At 32.2% G+C, this 17,148-nt stretch overlaps 2 protein-coding genes across 2 annotated transcripts; one reads left to right on the top strand and one right to left on the bottom strand.

The window, feature by feature from the left end:
* On the bottom strand, positions 1–6,224 carry LOC21396201 (serine carboxypeptidase-like 2). Its single transcript, XM_024172584.1, has 14 exons — positions 5,959–6,224; positions 5,654–5,799; positions 4,851–4,927; positions 4,581–4,706; positions 3,969–4,071; positions 3,833–3,870; positions 3,651–3,752; positions 2,748–2,834; positions 2,458–2,598; positions 2,287–2,358; positions 2,069–2,187; positions 779–892; positions 627–672; positions 1–234 (listed from the first exon to the last, which is right to left on the bottom strand). Exons 1-14 carry the CDS (start codon positions 6,114–6,116, stop codon positions 151–153), a joined length of 1,413 nt encoding a protein of 470 aa, XP_024028352.1. The 5' UTR covers positions 6,117–6,224; the 3' UTR covers positions 1–150.
* A 7,143-nt stretch (positions 6,225–13,367) lies between these two features.
* Positions 13,368–13,929, top strand: LOC21396200. Its single transcript, XM_024172583.1, has one exon. It carries the CDS (start codon positions 13,479–13,481, stop codon positions 13,926–13,928), a length of 450 nt encoding a protein of 149 aa, XP_024028351.1. The 5' UTR covers positions 13,368–13,478; the 3' UTR covers position 13,929.
* The last annotated feature ends 3,219 nt before the right edge of the window (positions 13,930–17,148 follow it).

The raw sequence follows: 17,148 nt of genomic DNA, 5'->3' as shown, positions 1-17,148 counted from the left end.
TAAATACTAGAACTGTTAATACATTAACATCAAAATTAAACCACGTCCTCATACTGGTTTTGCTGATAAGCTCCCATAAATAATTTAGGAATAAAATTCCTAACATTTGATTTGAAATACAAATACAATAGTTACTCATTGCAGAGTTGATCAAAGTGGTTCATGAGAAATCCATCTTTTGAACATGGCAAAGCATTCCTTAGGCCGGTACTCAGGAGCTGTATGTCCAGCACCCTACGACACCAAACAAAAGAAAGGAAAATTTTATTTTGGTACCATTGCATTATATCGAAATATACGTGTGGTATCTTGTAAAGTTTCTTATAAATAAATAAATATATATGGATTGCTTTCGGTAGGTCATCCTAGCTATAGATCAGTTTTTTAACTATTGAATCTTATCAAAATTAAATGAGATTGAAAAATACGCAAAACAGCCAGTTTCTAATACAAATCTGGTGGTTAAAAACGGCTGAAAAAAATAAAACTACCGGTAATTTCATTTTTCTAATCCTAATGTATATCTTATTAAACCAATCGTTAGTGTAGGGCGGTAATTTCATTTTTCTAATCCTAATGTATATCTTATTAAACCAATCGTTAGTTTAGGGAAAAGCAATTCTTGCCTTGACAGTGGCGAAAGTAATGCCATTTGAATACTCAGTCACGTATCTGCATACAAACAGAACTACAGAAGTTGAATGACAAATATGTAGTACATAAACAGATTCAGATTACAACTCCAACTACGAAGTTAAAGAAATCAATTGTTACCTACCCTGCAATTTGGTGATCAACCAGCCATGGCCTCCATTGACTAACAATGGGAATATTCAGAGACTCGATCCATGCTTGGGATCCAATATAAGGAATCATCATGTCATGATCTCCACTACCAGAAAAAAACAAAAAAAAACAAAAAGTTAACTTTTCTTTTACGATCTAAATAGAAAATTCATCCAACTAGGGTGATTTTAATTATAAGAGTTGTTCATCCAATCCAAACTATTTTAGTCATTATATCGCAACTAATCCAATCAGATCGGTTTCTAGACAATCAATCCAATCTTATCGAATCATTAGTGTATATATCATCTAATCCAATCTGATTGAGGTCAATTTAGATTGGCTTGGACCAATATATAGGTTTTCTGCTTGAGCATTTCTATTGAACTTTGAATCCTTCTCTCCTAATTTCCTTCCTTATTTTTCCTTCTTTTTCGACATATAATTTATTGAAAGTGTAATTATTCAACATCCAACAAGCAACTTAAAGAAATGAACATAAATTGATAAAACAATAAAAAAAAAAAGAACACAATGAAATTTTGATTGGGCATGTGAAAGTGCATCAAAAAAGAATTTGTATTTACATGTAAATTATAAACTCATATGTATCTATAGATTTTTATATATAATACATATGGAGATTAAATCGATTTAGATTAGGTATTCTGAAGGTAAAATGAACATCTAATCCAATTAACTGAGGTCGATTATCTGTTAAAATTGGATTTGATTGGATTAGATTTTCAATTTGACCGGTTGATTTGATCCCATAAACACCCCTAATTTTAATCACAATCTTTGAGATATTGGAACCAAGTATTTATCTCACTGCTTCATTTTTTGGGCAATTTGGACCAATACATCTTAGGACTTTCATCATTTACGTTTGGCAATCGAGACCCTAACTTTGATATTCCTCAACGATGCAATCTAATCAATACATACATTAATTAAGAGATAATATTTAGGATCCCAATTACCAAAATTCAAAAGGTTTAGGGTTCAGTTTACCAACTAACAAAAAGTTTTGGTTACATTTGTGCAAAAATCGTGAAACACTTTCTTCAATCAACCGTGCCTTTAGGAATTGGACCAGAATTGTAATAGATTTTCAAATTTAGAGCCTCAATTGCAGAAATTATTAATTTGGAGTCGAAGAAGATACTAAACAAGTTCATGATGCACCAATGCAAAAAAAAAAAAAAAAAAAAAAAAAAAAAAAAAAAAAAAAAGAAAAACAGAGAGAAAAGGAACATAATTTTCATTAGTTTAACCAAACCTGTATATAAGAGCCCGATAGCCTCGCGAGTTGAGACGCTGATGATAGCTAACAACACTCGGGAGAATCTCCTTGTAAGGCAAGTTCTTCGGACATCTTATCCATGTCTTTTTCGTTCCCTGGCTCATCATTTTCGCAGAGATTAATAATAAGAGTCATGACAATACTTATATTCCTCAGATTGCTCTTTATAACTAGCCAAAGACAAGTTCTCTTACTTCGCGAACATGAAGCGCTTGTTGAACACGTTCATCATTTGCCCAGAAATGGATCAATACGGTATCATAGCTCTTCAAACGGAATTGATCAATAATCAGTTACAAAAACATCTCGATCTTTTCTCTTTTAATGTAAAAATAGGATTAAAGAGAGCTGAGGATCGGGTTTACCCTGCACCCCAAATCAGGAAAACCAGGTAATGACTTCTCCAAGAGTGATTTACGGTTGGTAAATCCCACCTTCCCATTTAAAGTAAAGATTGAACTACACAAAGGCTCTAAGATATGTTGGATGTTTATCTTTTCAGTACACTGCGAGAGAAAAAAATAAAAATAAAAAAATAAAATAAAATAAAAGAGGCAAATACAATTAAGTAAATCATGTGAGCAGCATATTAAGCAAAAATAATAATAATAATAATAAACAAAATTTATTGAAAGTGAGGGAAAGATATTCCTACGAGTGAGATAGCATTAAGATCGTCGCCGCATAGCTTATTGTCGTCGTGGTTTCCATGGTATTGCCCTTTGCAGTTGTTCTTCGCTGACTGAGATATCAATCAAGCAACTACTTCAAATTTTGGATAAATTTCAAAAGTTTTATTCCTTTTTTTTAAAAGGAAACTTATGCACATGTTGTATTTGCCCTTGAAATTCAAAATGCGTTATTGTCATGATCTTCATGTGCTTTCTAAAAGTATTAAATCTTCTATTCTAGGAAACTTATCTCAGAAATGCCCCTGATACATTTATTATTTTTTTGTCAATTTGTGACTAAATATTTGGACAGTGATTAAGGTTGAGTTTCTATCTAATAAATACCCCCAACTACCTGAAGTATATTTGAGCAAAAACTTGATCATTTTTTTCCCAACAAAATATTTATAAGCTTGATTCTTGTTAAATCCATTTGCCATTACTAATTAAAAAATATATATATATATATATATTGCTACAAGAAATTTTCCAAATTTTGCTCAATATGCCTCAAGTAATGGAAAATCATTGTGGGAGAAAAAATCAACCACCAACTTGAAAACTTCACTTCTGACCATTCTGTCTAGGGATTAAATTGAAAGAGAGATGAGGAGAGTATTTTCAAAACTTTTACATATTAGATCAACGAGGTAAGGATTCTATGCTTTAAAGTTTTGGGGCATAATGAGACAAGAATCATAGTTTAGAGGGAGTTTGGGGGCAGAAAACATGCTTTTGAAAAGTTCAGTGAGAGAGAATAACTCATTTTGAACTTTGAAGAGTAAATTGAAACAAGTGCTTGACGAGAAAACTTAAAATTTAACAACAAATCGGTTGTAAATTTGTTGGTTATGAATTCATAATACAAACGAAATGAGTAATCTAACCTCATAGAGTTCATCCGATATAAGTGCCATACGATGAGCAAATAGAACCCTCGAATTCAAATCGATATTTACATCCGTTAATCCGTTTCCGACCAAATAACCCTGGTTACAAAAGTTTTAATCGTGAACTAAATAACAAAAAATTCCTATCCCCGTAATTGATATTGTAAATTGAGACATACCTGGAAGTTAAATTTTGGTGCGTTGTTGGCTTCAATACCTGCGGCATCATAACAAGCCATGTTATGTTGCTTCCTACTTATATACCCGAAATTAAGGACAATAATAAATTCATTTTTAGCTTTTATATGTCATTACTCTTTACTACTTCTTCAGCAACTACAGGGACGATGATGCCAGCATAAGAGTCACCGCCTATATAGAGTGGATTGGAGATGAACTTGGGGTGAGCTAGTAACCACTGCCAGACAAAACAAAAACATATATAGTGAAAAAAAAAAATGTTTTGCAAAATGACCACCCATTCCTTTAATTATATAATACGTGTGACTCACGTATAAAAAGTAGTTTAAATTGAATAGACGTTTTAGACCAATTATGCAAACACATTTCTAAGTTTGACGGGTTAATTACCCAAGTGTTTTTTGAGGGACTGATTTGTCAAAAACCATAAAGTTTAGGGAGTATTGGTGCACAAAAAGAAAAAAAAAAAAACAAAATAAAACAAAAAATGAAGGTAAAGAACTAAAATCTTGAAAGTTGAGTGGAGAATTAGTATCCACACTCAACATAATGTGGCTCCACCAATGAGTTTAAGTACCATAAGCAAATAAATAAAATATGCTTTTAACCTAGCAAACAAGCAGAATAGCTTAGTTCTTGAATTTCTTGACATGCACTGCAACATACCTAGTAACTACTAATGATTATCTTTGTATTTTGACCAATGCAAATTAAAATGATTATCACCTTTTTCAGAAACACAAGACTTTGATCGGCAAACAAAATGTCATCAGTCTGGTATCCTTCCCGCCGGCTCTTTGAATATGAAAATCCAGTGCCAACAGGTCCATCTATAAATATTATACTCGCAGCCTATAAAAATCAATGCAATTTTCCACTAAACATAATTAGAAAATAGGACGAGAAGAGGAAGATTGTAACCAAAAAAAAAAAAAAAAAAGAAAAACAAAACAAACAAACCAACAAATAAAACGTAGACAATGAAATTTTGCGTACCTTTGTCCAGGATAATGTATTCAGTGCTAATGTTGGTAGGCTGCCATTGTACTCAACTATGTTAAACCGAAGGGGACCTACACAGCCCAAGTTCATCATATAAATTATTCAAAAAGAGAAACAAGTAGACTTACTAAAAATAAAAAAAGAAAAATAAAAAAAAGAAATTATGATCAATTACTTTTTTTTTTTTTTTTTTTTGCTGGCAATTATGATCAATTCCTTGGCCACCCAAAACACGCACAAGGTCGACTAATCTAAATTCTTACAGCAGGAAATGGACTTTTCCCATCTAGAATGGACTCTTTTTCATATACCATTAAGACCGAACAAGAAGAGAAATGGTATATGGTTTGATCTTCAAACCACACCTTAAGCCTCAACGATTATGCCAATATCCTAGTAGAACAACCATATACAAGAGCTGCAAAAGCACAATCTGGTTCCGTACCAAAATCATCAAACGAATTAGAATAAATGAACTTAAGTACTAGCCTAACATCCTTTAAAAAATAAAAATAAAAAAAAAAAAAAACGGCAAAGAATATCTACCGCCACCGGTCAACAAAAGAGCTAACCCCGCCACAATCATCGCCCGCCTAGAAAAGAGCCAACTCTGAGCCCCCCACATCCCTCCGCCGGCTCCTTCTCCCTCTGGTTCGATGATTTTAGGGCTTTTTTATATATTTCCTTTTAGTTTCTAGTCTACAGCTTTTGTATATTCTTTTCTACATTTATATATTGATCTTCCATTCTTAAACCTAAAAAAAACAGAGAGAGAGAGAGAGAGGTGTGACATTAACCAATCTCAACAGTAAGTGCAGAAAGAACAGAGCACCCAGGTCCACCAATGAACCAGAGCATAAGAGGATCTTCTCTTGGGCTCCCTTCGGATTCAACAAAGTAATAAAAAAACTGAGCATCTTCCTTCTCATCCACTGCTATATATCTGCAAAAATTAATTAATGGTACTTATTAAACTAGTTGTAGCATGATATATATATATATATGATCTGTAATATACAGAAGAAAAAACAACAAAATTGAAGAAATCATCCCTTTCAATAATAATAACAATGCTACATGAGAAAATGATTTAGACTCTCACCCAGTTTCAAGATAGAAAGGAAGAGGACCGGTAAATCCCGGTAGTGATTTGACAATTGATGAAGAGGGAACCACAGAGTCAGAGAAAAATATCAAACAAATGAATAGATGAATATAAGTACACTTGAGAACTTTGGTGGAATGCCTAACTGTATCCATGTTCTCTTCAAAAGAGTGTAACAGCAAAAGTAAGTTGAAGATAACACTTCTGGCTAAAGAAATCTTGCCAAGTTATGTTCTACCTACCGCATATTATTAGTTTGATATTCGGGTCGTGACTGTTTTTAACTTTTTATTCAGCCAAGGATGCCCGAAGCCCGTTAAGTAGAAAATTCGGGTCGGGTCGGGCAGTTTACAAATTCGGATAAATCGGGTTTAATTATCGGATAAAAATTCAGAATTTTTAGTGATTATAAATAATCCGTTTAAAATTTTAACACTACTTCAAAATTAAAAACTCAAAATTCAACCTAAATTTATCCATAATTTATCCAAATCTAAATCTAAACTAAAATTTATCAAATCTAACTAAAATGACAATTTCTCAAGTTAAAAATTCAAATCTAATAGTGAGATTTTCAAGAAATCTTATCTCAAATTAATTGAGGACACTTGCTCCCTCTATTTCTCTCTTTTTTTTCTTCTTTTCTGCTTCGGCAGGAACAAACCGGAGAGAGAGATAGGTGAGAGAAAGAGAGAGAGCAAGGGGGAGAGAGAGAGAGAGAGAGAACACTAGTGAGAGAGGGAGAGAGAGTGGGTGGTCGGTCGGAGTAAAGGGGAAAGAGAGGGAGGCCGGCGGTGAAGGAAATAGAGGAGAGAGAAAGAGAGAGAGAAAGAGCAAGGGGTAGGGCCAGCAATATGGGTCACGATATGACGACACGACTCGAAAACGACACGAATTTTACGGGTTAGGGTTGAGAAAAAAGATGTTCGGGTCAGAATTTAGTCGACCTGAAATTGACACGAAAAATACAGGTCAATTTCGGGTTGGACCCGCTTAAACTGAACACGACACGAAACTCGTAAAAAACTAAAAAATACATATATTTTTCATTATATAAAATCTTATCTCAAATTAATTGAGGACACTTGCTCCCTCTATTTCTCTCTTTTTTTTCTTCTTTTCTGCTTCGGCAGGAACAAACCGGAGAGAGAGATAGGTGAGAGAAAGAGAGAGAGCAAGGGGGAGAGAGAGAGAGAGAGAGAACACTAGTGAGAGAGGGAGAGAGAGTGGGTGGTCGGTCGGAGTAAAGGGGAAAGAGAGGGAGGCCGGCGGTGAAGGAAATAGAGGAGAGAGAAAGAGAGAGAGAAAGAGCAAGGGGTAGGGCCAGCAATATGGGTCACGATATGACGACACGACTCGAAAACGACACGAATTTTACGGGTTAGGGTTGAGAAAAAAGATGTTCGGGTCAGAATTTAGTCGACCTGAAATTGACACGAAAAATACAGGTCAATTTCGGGTTGGACCCGCTTAAACTGAACACGACACGAAACTCGTAAAAAACTAAAAAATACATATATTTTTCATTATATATTTTAAATTTTATTATGAACTTGTGATATCATGATAGTTATACTCAAATTTTAAACTTAAATCTACGAAACAAATAAGGTCATTTATCATTTTTTATCTCTTTATAGAACAGAAGCCCACGTGGTCGTTAGCTTTTCTTTACCCTTTACGTCATTTATCATTCTTTTTTCTATAAGAAGCCCACGTGGTCGTTAGCTTTTCTTTTTTTTTTTCCCTTGCGACTCGTGATACTTGGCAATTGGCATTTAGTAACAGTGTAACACGTGATCATGAAACGAAATTCAAAATGTTCTTTTTTTCTTTTTACTACTTCTTGGACGGGGGACTCACATCACGTGCATCTCCGCGCTTTTCTAAAAAGGGGCTTCGCTCCCAATATTTGTGTTTTAAATATTTTCTTTAAAAAGATAAATAAATACTCTTTAAAATTATTAAATTTTTACTATTATTTTTAATTTATATAATTTAATTAAATAATTATATTAATTAATAAATAATTAATCAAAAATTAAAAATTAAAAACCTTAAAATAATGCCTTTAAAAAGTGAATTCACTGATTTTTTTTTTTATCATGTGAAAGTTTCAATAACAGTGGCTTGGGTTACCACCAAACTTCAAATTTGAAGGGTAGGGCTTTAGCTGCCATATAAAAGCTAAGATTTTTTCATGGCCTAACCTCATACCGATAATTTATTATTAAGGACTTGTTTAGTTCGTTAATTTGAGTTTATATGTGATTTTATATGATAATTTTTTACTATAGTAAAAAAAAATTAGATATAACTTCGTTAATTTGAGTTGATATGTGATTTTATATGATAATTTTTTACTACAGTAAAAAAAAAGTTAGATATAACTGTTTTTAAGAATTTTTTACTATAATAAAACTCGAATCGGTGAAATTAACGAGGCCTAAAATTACGTCAAGATAAAAAAAATAGATAATTTATGATACAAATGTGACGTCTGTTGGACATATGGCCCTAGAGATAGTTCTCGTGGTCTTATGACAGTTGCTTAGGTGAGATGGGGTCGATCGTGTGGCAAGAGAGGCGGATCTCTTCGACGAGTTTGAGGAGCGGTGTTGTTGAAAATCTGGCATCCTTCTCTAGCTTCATCGGCGTTTCTCGACGGCGTCGCCGCTTTGGGGATTTTTTGTCCATTGCGTTATTTTATATCTGCTGGGGGTGGAGTGATTAATGGACTGCTCAGAGTTTGTGGTGGTGGCTTGGCCGCTTCTAATGATGCGTGTTTCTGTAAGGCCTGTTGTATGAGGTCTTTACCATAGTGGTTGTCCTAGTGGAGGTCGGGCATGTCTTGGTGGCGGTAGTGGCAGCACGTGGCTCCCACGTAGCAATGTCGCTTATTTTCCCTTGAGTTGGTTCAGCCCCTTTGTAGATTTTTTTTTTTTTTTTTTGGTTTTTTTTTTTTTTTGGTCTTTGGTGTTGTGGTGGATAGTGCGTCGCTAGTGAGGTGGGGTTTCACCAGACCATCGACATTTGTAAAATATAAGTTTAAAAATAGGCATTTCATTTCATGTAATTACTTCTAGGGAAATAGGAGAAAATATGCCAATATGAAAAACTTAACAAAGTATATAGGTCAATTTTTAGTTATAGAAATTAATAGGTCATAACTTGTCAAATTATGGTTCATAACCAGATAAGTTATGGATAAACTTGTCAAGTTATGGTTCATAATCAGACAAGTTATGGACAATTATAGACAATAACTTGTCAAGTTATGATTTATAACCAGATAAGTTATGAACAAAAACACTAATTTAATCTATTTATTAATTTATGTAAACTATTGACCTATTAATTTTAATTCATCTCAAATCTTAATCTATTTTTCTCTTTCTCTCTTACTTCTATTTTTTAGGAACATGGCTTAAAAGCCCATAGTAGTAGAGCCCACAAAATGGGGCGGACGTCCAACAATCTTAAATGGAAATCAATTAAGAGAGAATTGCTAATTGCTTTTTACTTTTATTAATATTTTTGATTGATATAGTTATTTAATCAAGAAGAATAATGAATAAAAATTTATATTTATATACTGTAAAATTGTATCATATATGCCCTCATGAATCATAACATGATATCTAAGAATACAAATAACCCGAAGATCTCATAGTATTTCGAATTTCATCACCAAAAAGTATGCGACAAGCACAAAATTAATTATTCTTTTTTATAATAAATTATAATAAAAAATATTAAAAATTGTATCATATATGCCCTCGTGAATCATAACATGGATCAAACAAATATTGCTTTCGACGCGTTCATTGATCTCTTATTCTTTTTGTTTTTTGTTTTCTGAAACTCATTGATGCTCTTGTTCTAATCCCATCATAATTGAGAATTAATAAATTCGCGACGATCCTAATAACATAATTTAGTAAAAGGTATCTTTTAAACTAATGTTAGAGTAAGTCAATATATACACCGACATTATTTTGCTCGAATTATTTTAGATAGGATTTAAGTCATCGATAAAAAAAAAGTTATTTATCCTCGTGGGAATAAATTTCTATTATATACTCATAAAAAAAATAAGCTTTATTAAGTTAGATCTCACTTATACATGAAACCCACTTTATATAAATAGTGTTGAAAATGAGATCTTGTAAAAAAAAATAAAAATAAAAATAAAAATAAAGAAGAAGGTATTATCTGTCCCTGTTAGAATAGCCGCAAAAACAATGGGTATTCTATCCATACTCAAGCCAACACACATGCACATATTTTATATATACATATAGGCCATGGTAGTTTATATTATATTATATTATACATGGTGTATTGTGTCACGACTATTGTCTAAAGAGTTAAAATGTAAAATTTTAATAATTTTAAGATCAAAATGTAATTTTTGAAAATTTTGGAATTAAAATGTAATTTTTAAAAATTTAGGGTCAAAATATAATTTTAATATGAGTTATTAGCATAAATAATCTCTAATTTATTTAATAAGTGATTAGTCTTTTTTTTTCTTGATAAATTAACCCTTAATCGTTTAAAACAGATACAATTTAGCTCTTTAAAGAAACTCACATAATCCCTTAATTTAGGGTGTATGTGTAAAAACACATTCTTAATTGATTTGGGATGATTTATATGGTAGAAAAAAGAGCCTTTCAGGTTGAAGTTTGGTCCCTAAATTTCTTTAAAATAAACGCTGAATTTGATGACCCACCATGAATTAAAATAAACTTGCTTTGGGTAAAAAAATTCATGGAGCGGCTGTCTTCCACTTCATCGATGCTTTCAACAAAGCATAGAACATGTTCTGATTTGGGGGTTGGACATGTTCAGATCAAATCAATACAAAACAGAGGTCGGTTTGTTGTTTTGGTTTGGTGAGCAGTTTGAGGCGGCAGAGATGGAACTCAAGCTACTGGTGCGACGGAGATGGCAACCCAGTGAGGAGGTAACAATACGAACGTAGGTTCGAGGAAATCTGCGCATCTGGTAGGTGCGGCGGAGATGGCGAATTTGGTGACGAGGTGCAGATCTGGGTCAGAGGAGGAGATGGGCTTAGAGGACCGAGAGTGTCAGATCGGTGCTTGTGGTGCTTAATCGGCATATCTAACCGGAAAAGGATTTGACGCCGGCGAGGGTCGTCGGAGGAGCAGGAGTGGATCTTGGTCGGAAGTGATAAAGGCGAACAGGAGAAATTAAAAACAAAAAAGCAAGAAGGGTAATAAAGGAAAAAATAATTAGAAGATGTTTAGTAGAGGGATTCGTTCCTGATTCGAATTATGATTCATGGTTCGTTACAGTATTTTTTCTCACAAAAAATACACGTAAATAAAAAATGATTCAAATCACATAATTTAAATCCTTCAACCAAACGTGATCTTAATAAAGCTTAAAATTGTCGTTTCCCCTACTGAGAGAGCAATGATGTGCGTGTTTTGAATTTTTTTTTAAAATGATTTTTACGTATTTTGAGAAATAAAAAATAAAAATAAAATAATATTCATTTAGTAAATATTTTAAAAATAAAAATAGTGAAAATAATTTTTATGAATGAATTAAAATAAACATAATTTTTTTTATTATATTTAAAATAATTTCTTAAAAAATTAATTAAACACAATTTTAAAATAATTCTTAAAATAATTTTATTTTTATTTTTTATTAAAAATAAAATAATTTTAAAATTAATTCTAAACGCACCGATGTTCAGCTAAAATGTTAAAAGGTCATTTCTTTTTTAATGACTTTTCTGTTTATTAAAGACAACCAAATATTATAATTGAGGTTGTTTCAAAAAAAAATACCGAAATATTTTCAGACAGAGTACTAAGTTCAATGGCATCTCGTACTTCAAAAAAAAAAAAAAAAAAAAAAAAAAAAAAAACAAACAAAAGGAATTCGTCGTTTTATAATTTGAATTTCTTGCGTATAATATAAGAAATGCAGTAGCCGGCACTCGGCAGCTCCATGAATACTAAACAAAATTGAGCTAGGGCTAAGAAAAAGTCATATAAGAATTGATCCTTAATTGTAATTATACGCAAGTTCAATATTTATGTTTATTTCACATGTACTTTAAATTATATAAAAAAAAAACAAAAGAAAATTGCATTTTGTGATTGGACTAGCCAACTAGTTCTCGTCCTTATCTTTTGCCGTTAATATAAAGTTTGCTTCTGTCATGCGTTGTCCTCATCATATTCTTATAAAAGTGATTGGAAGATAAAGAGATCACAATCAATGAAGAAAACCAGCTGGAGCAAAAATTCAACTAAATAGGGTAATTTATAACAAATACATTAGGGGCAAATCATGTTCAAAATATCTAATTAAAATTAAATTAAAATAAAAAAAATATGTATCATATAAATTTGATACGGAGCTTATGAATAAAAAATAGAGATATACAAATTCTTATTTTTTTCAGGTTAGAATAATAATCATTCACAATTCCATTAACCTTATATGTACATATGTCTAACTCACACTGCGCAACAGAATTTTTTGCGTGTCCGTTCTCCTAACCTTTGAAAACATTAAAACATATAAATAGTTATGTTAGGAAGACTTCACATGTAAAACTGGCCTAACATATTTTATGAGTCTATTTTGATTTCAAAAATTAATTTATGAGATTTTAAATCATTTTATGTATATAAATCACTTAACATTCTCATATACTTTTCATGTGGGACAATACACATACGTAAAAATTGATACCACTTATTAAGAATACTCTACATGTGAAATTGACCTAACACATTTTAAGAGCTCAACTTGACTCAAAATAGCCCAACACATTTCAAGAGAAGTTAACCTATTGAGTCTTGAATTCTTTATGTATATAAATCAGTTCACATTCCACTTTTCACGTAAAACAACATACACATATACTTTTCTCATCAAGTTCTCATTGTATAGTCGACAAGAAATTTTATTATTAAGAGGACGTTTGATCCATGGATTTAGAATCATTTTCATTTTACGTGTATTTTTTATGAGAGAAAATACTATTACGAGTCACGAATCATAATTAAAATTATGGCCTAAATTCCCCTTCCAAACGTCCCATAAGTTTCTTCTTCTTCTTGATCTTCTTCTTCTCATTGGTTGGTTTTTGTTCACCATATTCTGTGTTCTGAAATTAGTTTCAGGAATTATATATTGTTTAAAAAAAAACCAAGTGTGTACCTTCCCTAATGATAAATTTTCTTCTTTAAAAAGTCCGGCTGCATTTGACAAGGTCCACACGTCCTAATTCAGTTTCTTTTCAGTCCTCCAAAAAAAAAAAAAAAAAACATCATTTTCTTAGTTTGTCCTTCTAATTAAACCACAATAAATATTTCAATCATCATCTCGATCTGTAATTGGTACACATGAAAAGCATCACAATTATGTATCTTCCCAAACCCATCCCATCATAATCTTCCACAAGGAAACTGTTTCATTTTCCCTTTTCTTCTCGTAATTTCAGTCTCTTTTTCCCTTCAAGCATGACCAAATTAGCCAAAGCTGCTGCCAAAGAAACTAGCAGGCTCAACAAGATCATGAAAGCGCCCATAACGGCTTTGATAAAGGTCAAAGACTTCTATATTAAGAGCATGAGTGAGTGTTCTGGCCAATTCGATTATGGGACCTTCATGGGCTGCCCTGCGGCCCAAATCACCACTTTGCCTAAGAGCTTCAGTGTTGGCTCAACGAGGTCAAGCAATAGTAGTACGGGCGACTTGCAGAGAGAGCTTGTGAGAGTTTCTTCAACGAAGCAGCAGCAGCAGTCTCCGGTCATGACCGCAAAACCGAACAACTTTCAGAGGAGTCGGAGCGTCGGAATCGGCCGGATTGACGAGGACAAGCCGTGTGAGTTTGAGGAAGATATTAAGGTCAAGACTTATGTGTACTCTAGAAGCAAAAGTCATCATGTTCATAAGATAACAATGTTTTAAGGCCAGCTTATTTAACTAATTGTTTTTTATTTTAATGCTAATGTCAATTACTTAAAGTTTGAGAGTGTTTTGCTGTTTATGCTCTAATTTGTCATGTGGTTGGTAATGATAGGAGATTGGTAAAATATTTGTTTTATGAGGATTTTGAACCGTAGGCTTTAACAGATGAAATTATATGTATTTCTTTCCATGTGAATTTTTTTATTCTTGGCATTAATATTGTAAATCATGGAATGAGATCGTAAAAGGATCTTCTAAGTTTTCATTTTTCTGTTGTGCAACAACATAATTTGCTTCAACTAGTGCAAAATTGTCGGAGATTGACTGAAATGAACTAATTTCATAATTTATTTACTCCATGTTGGCCTAAAAAGAACAAACAACATTTACAATAATTGAATCAGAATGCTTAGTCATCTTTCAATAATAATAATAACAAAAATACTTACAATTGAAGCATGAAATGATTGTACGGATATGAGCAAAGGATACAAGGACATAAAAGTGATGCCCACATTCACTTTAATTTTTTTGGGATTTTTTCCGACCTAGTTAAAATTATATTAGATTAAAAGAAATATGGAGAATAAATAATTTTGGTACAAATTTAAAAGCATGAGATGTATTATGTATCTTGATAGAAAACTAACCCAATTACATTATCAACCATGTCCAGTTCATAACTACGTGCATGAAAATAATGGCTACCAAATCTTTCTTATTCACTGTGTGGAGCCATGAAAATAATTGACTGACACAATCTACGTAGATAATTTTCTTGGGTGATACACTGAGGTCCATATGCGACTTGTTTATTTTGGAAAGAAACAAGAGTGAGACCTACTTGGCAGCTCAATCTCAACCACTTGGGACATTGATAGACCAAGAAAAATCAATACCAAGGCCCCGTTCACTTCGCTGATTCGAGTTTAGAATTTGAGTTTTTCTACAGTAAAAAGCTCTCATAAACAATCACATCTAACTTTTTTTGCTACAGTAAAAAGCTCTCACATAAAATCATATCTCAACGAGGCCCAAATTTCTAGCTAGCACATGTATATCCTTCTAATACTTTTTCCTTTAGAAAAAAAAAATATCAATATAGTAGCTCTTAATGTGACTCCACTTACGAAAGTATTTAAATAAGGCTTCATAATACAACATTCAAAGAAGAGATTACTAAAGACAAAGACTCCGTTTGGTATTGTTTTCCTAACTGTGTTTTGGCTTTTGAAGTTTGTTGACGGTAAAAACTCATCAGCAGAAATAGGTCGGGTACTTCACTGTATATATTAAGTATACAGTCAATAATAAACTGGTAATCCAACGAGATATCTAATAGTAACCCGACCTATTTCTGTTGACGAGTTTTTACCGTCAACAAAGTTGATTAGAATTTAAAGTCGATAAGTACGAGACCTACTGGGGCCACCAGCAAAAGGAAAGAAAAAATAAAATAAAATTAAAAAAAAAAAGGTTTAAAAGAGAGGGATGGGCTATTTCAAGGACCCATCATTTTTGTTTTTTGCGTAGAGAGTTTAACTTCAAACCAAAGGCTCTTTTTTTTTTTCTTCTTCTGTTGTTCTCCTTGCAGTATCTCTTCATCTTTGTGTTTGGTTCTGCATTTTGTCGACGATGGCGAATTTGCTCGGAATGTTGATGAATGGGTTGGGATTGTTAACGTGGACGATTTGGGGTCTTCAGGAGAGGCGATTTTGGAGCGCCTTCAACCTTCTAAGCTCTGCCGTGGTGTCCATCACAACGTCAATTGTGCTCTACATATCCATGAATGATCATAGAGAGCTTCGATTCTCTTCTCCTCTGTTTTATATCCAGTCATAGACATTGAAGAGGTGAGACTTGGTCATGATCTTTATGGACTCCTTGTACAAGTGAAGAAGTGTGTGTGTGTGTGATTTTTCTTTTTATTTTTTTGGCTTGTTTACAAACGGCCATGCAGCTAAGGTATGGACTCCTTGTACAAGTGAAGAAGTGTGTGTGTGTGATTTTTTTTTTTGTTTTTTTTTTTTTTTTGTTTTGGCTTGTTTACAAACGGCCATGCAGCTAAGGTATGATATTGAAATGTGAAGGTATAAAAGTTCTGGAGTTTAAAATACAAGGTACAAGTTTTTTATAACCTCAAAATGCAGCTCATGAAAATAAAATAATAATAAAAAAAGAAATTCTTAATTTATTTATTTATTATGTAAATTGATATGAACATTATCTAAATCCCCTACCAGGGTCTTCAAATGTCATCCTTTCATTTGACAACACATTCAACTACAAGACACAAAATAAGACGTTTGATAAGGGAATTCATACTATAATTTGAATCATGATTCATAATTCGTTATAGTATTTTTTCTCATAAAAAAATACACGTAAATCAAACATAATTATAATTCATAAACTAAAAGAAACAATATGAATTCTAGATAATATTTTTTCTGCTTTTAGCTTTACAACTTTTATTTCAATGGCTGATATGGTTTCTTTTCGTCATTCAGTAGTTGAGACTTTAGACTAAAATGGCGTTGCGATGTACCTTAGTTTTCATCTTTTCCTTCAAAATTTTTTTTTCCTCTGTGGTGTGGAGCTCTAAAGTTTTATGATAGAGTACGTAAATATACCAATTGATATATCGCTATTTTAAATCATTAGCCTTTATATCCGGTTTAAATAATTTTACATATTACTGTACTTGATATGATTTCGACAAAAAACAAATACAAACTATCTATATCTCTATTGTAGATATCTTCATGTAATCACTGGCGGTGGGAGGTGAGGCATGGTGTTTAAAAAAATTTCATATATACCCCATTTATTAATAAAAATTTAAATATATCCACTCAAAATCTAATTTCAATTTTTTTAATGTTCTTTTGGTATTTTTTTAATTAAATCTTTTAATTTTAAATGTGCCTAACTGAAACTTTTTTTTTTCTCTACTTTATTCTTACAAAAACAGTTTTTCTTTGTCCATTCTAAAATATTTTTTTATATAATCTAAGCTATATCCAAAGTGACATATTAAAATATTTTTTCTTAAATGTGTCTCTAATCAAGAATTTTTTTTTTTAGAAAAACAACTCTATCAATTACTATTTTCTCATAAACACGTTTTCTCTAATTTTCTCTTATTGAAGAATGAAATAACATATATTTTTAATTCTAAATTACTTTCAGCACTCCCCACTGGATAGCAGCGCATAAA

The sequence above is a fragment of the Morus notabilis genome, unplaced genomic scaffold, assembly GCF_000414095.1.
Source record: "Morus notabilis unplaced genomic scaffold, ASM41409v2 Scaffold679, whole genome shotgun sequence".
Taxonomy (NCBI): Eukaryota; Viridiplantae; Streptophyta; class Magnoliopsida; order Rosales; family Moraceae; genus Morus; species Morus notabilis.
This window is presented reverse-complemented; position numbering and strand designations above follow the sequence as displayed.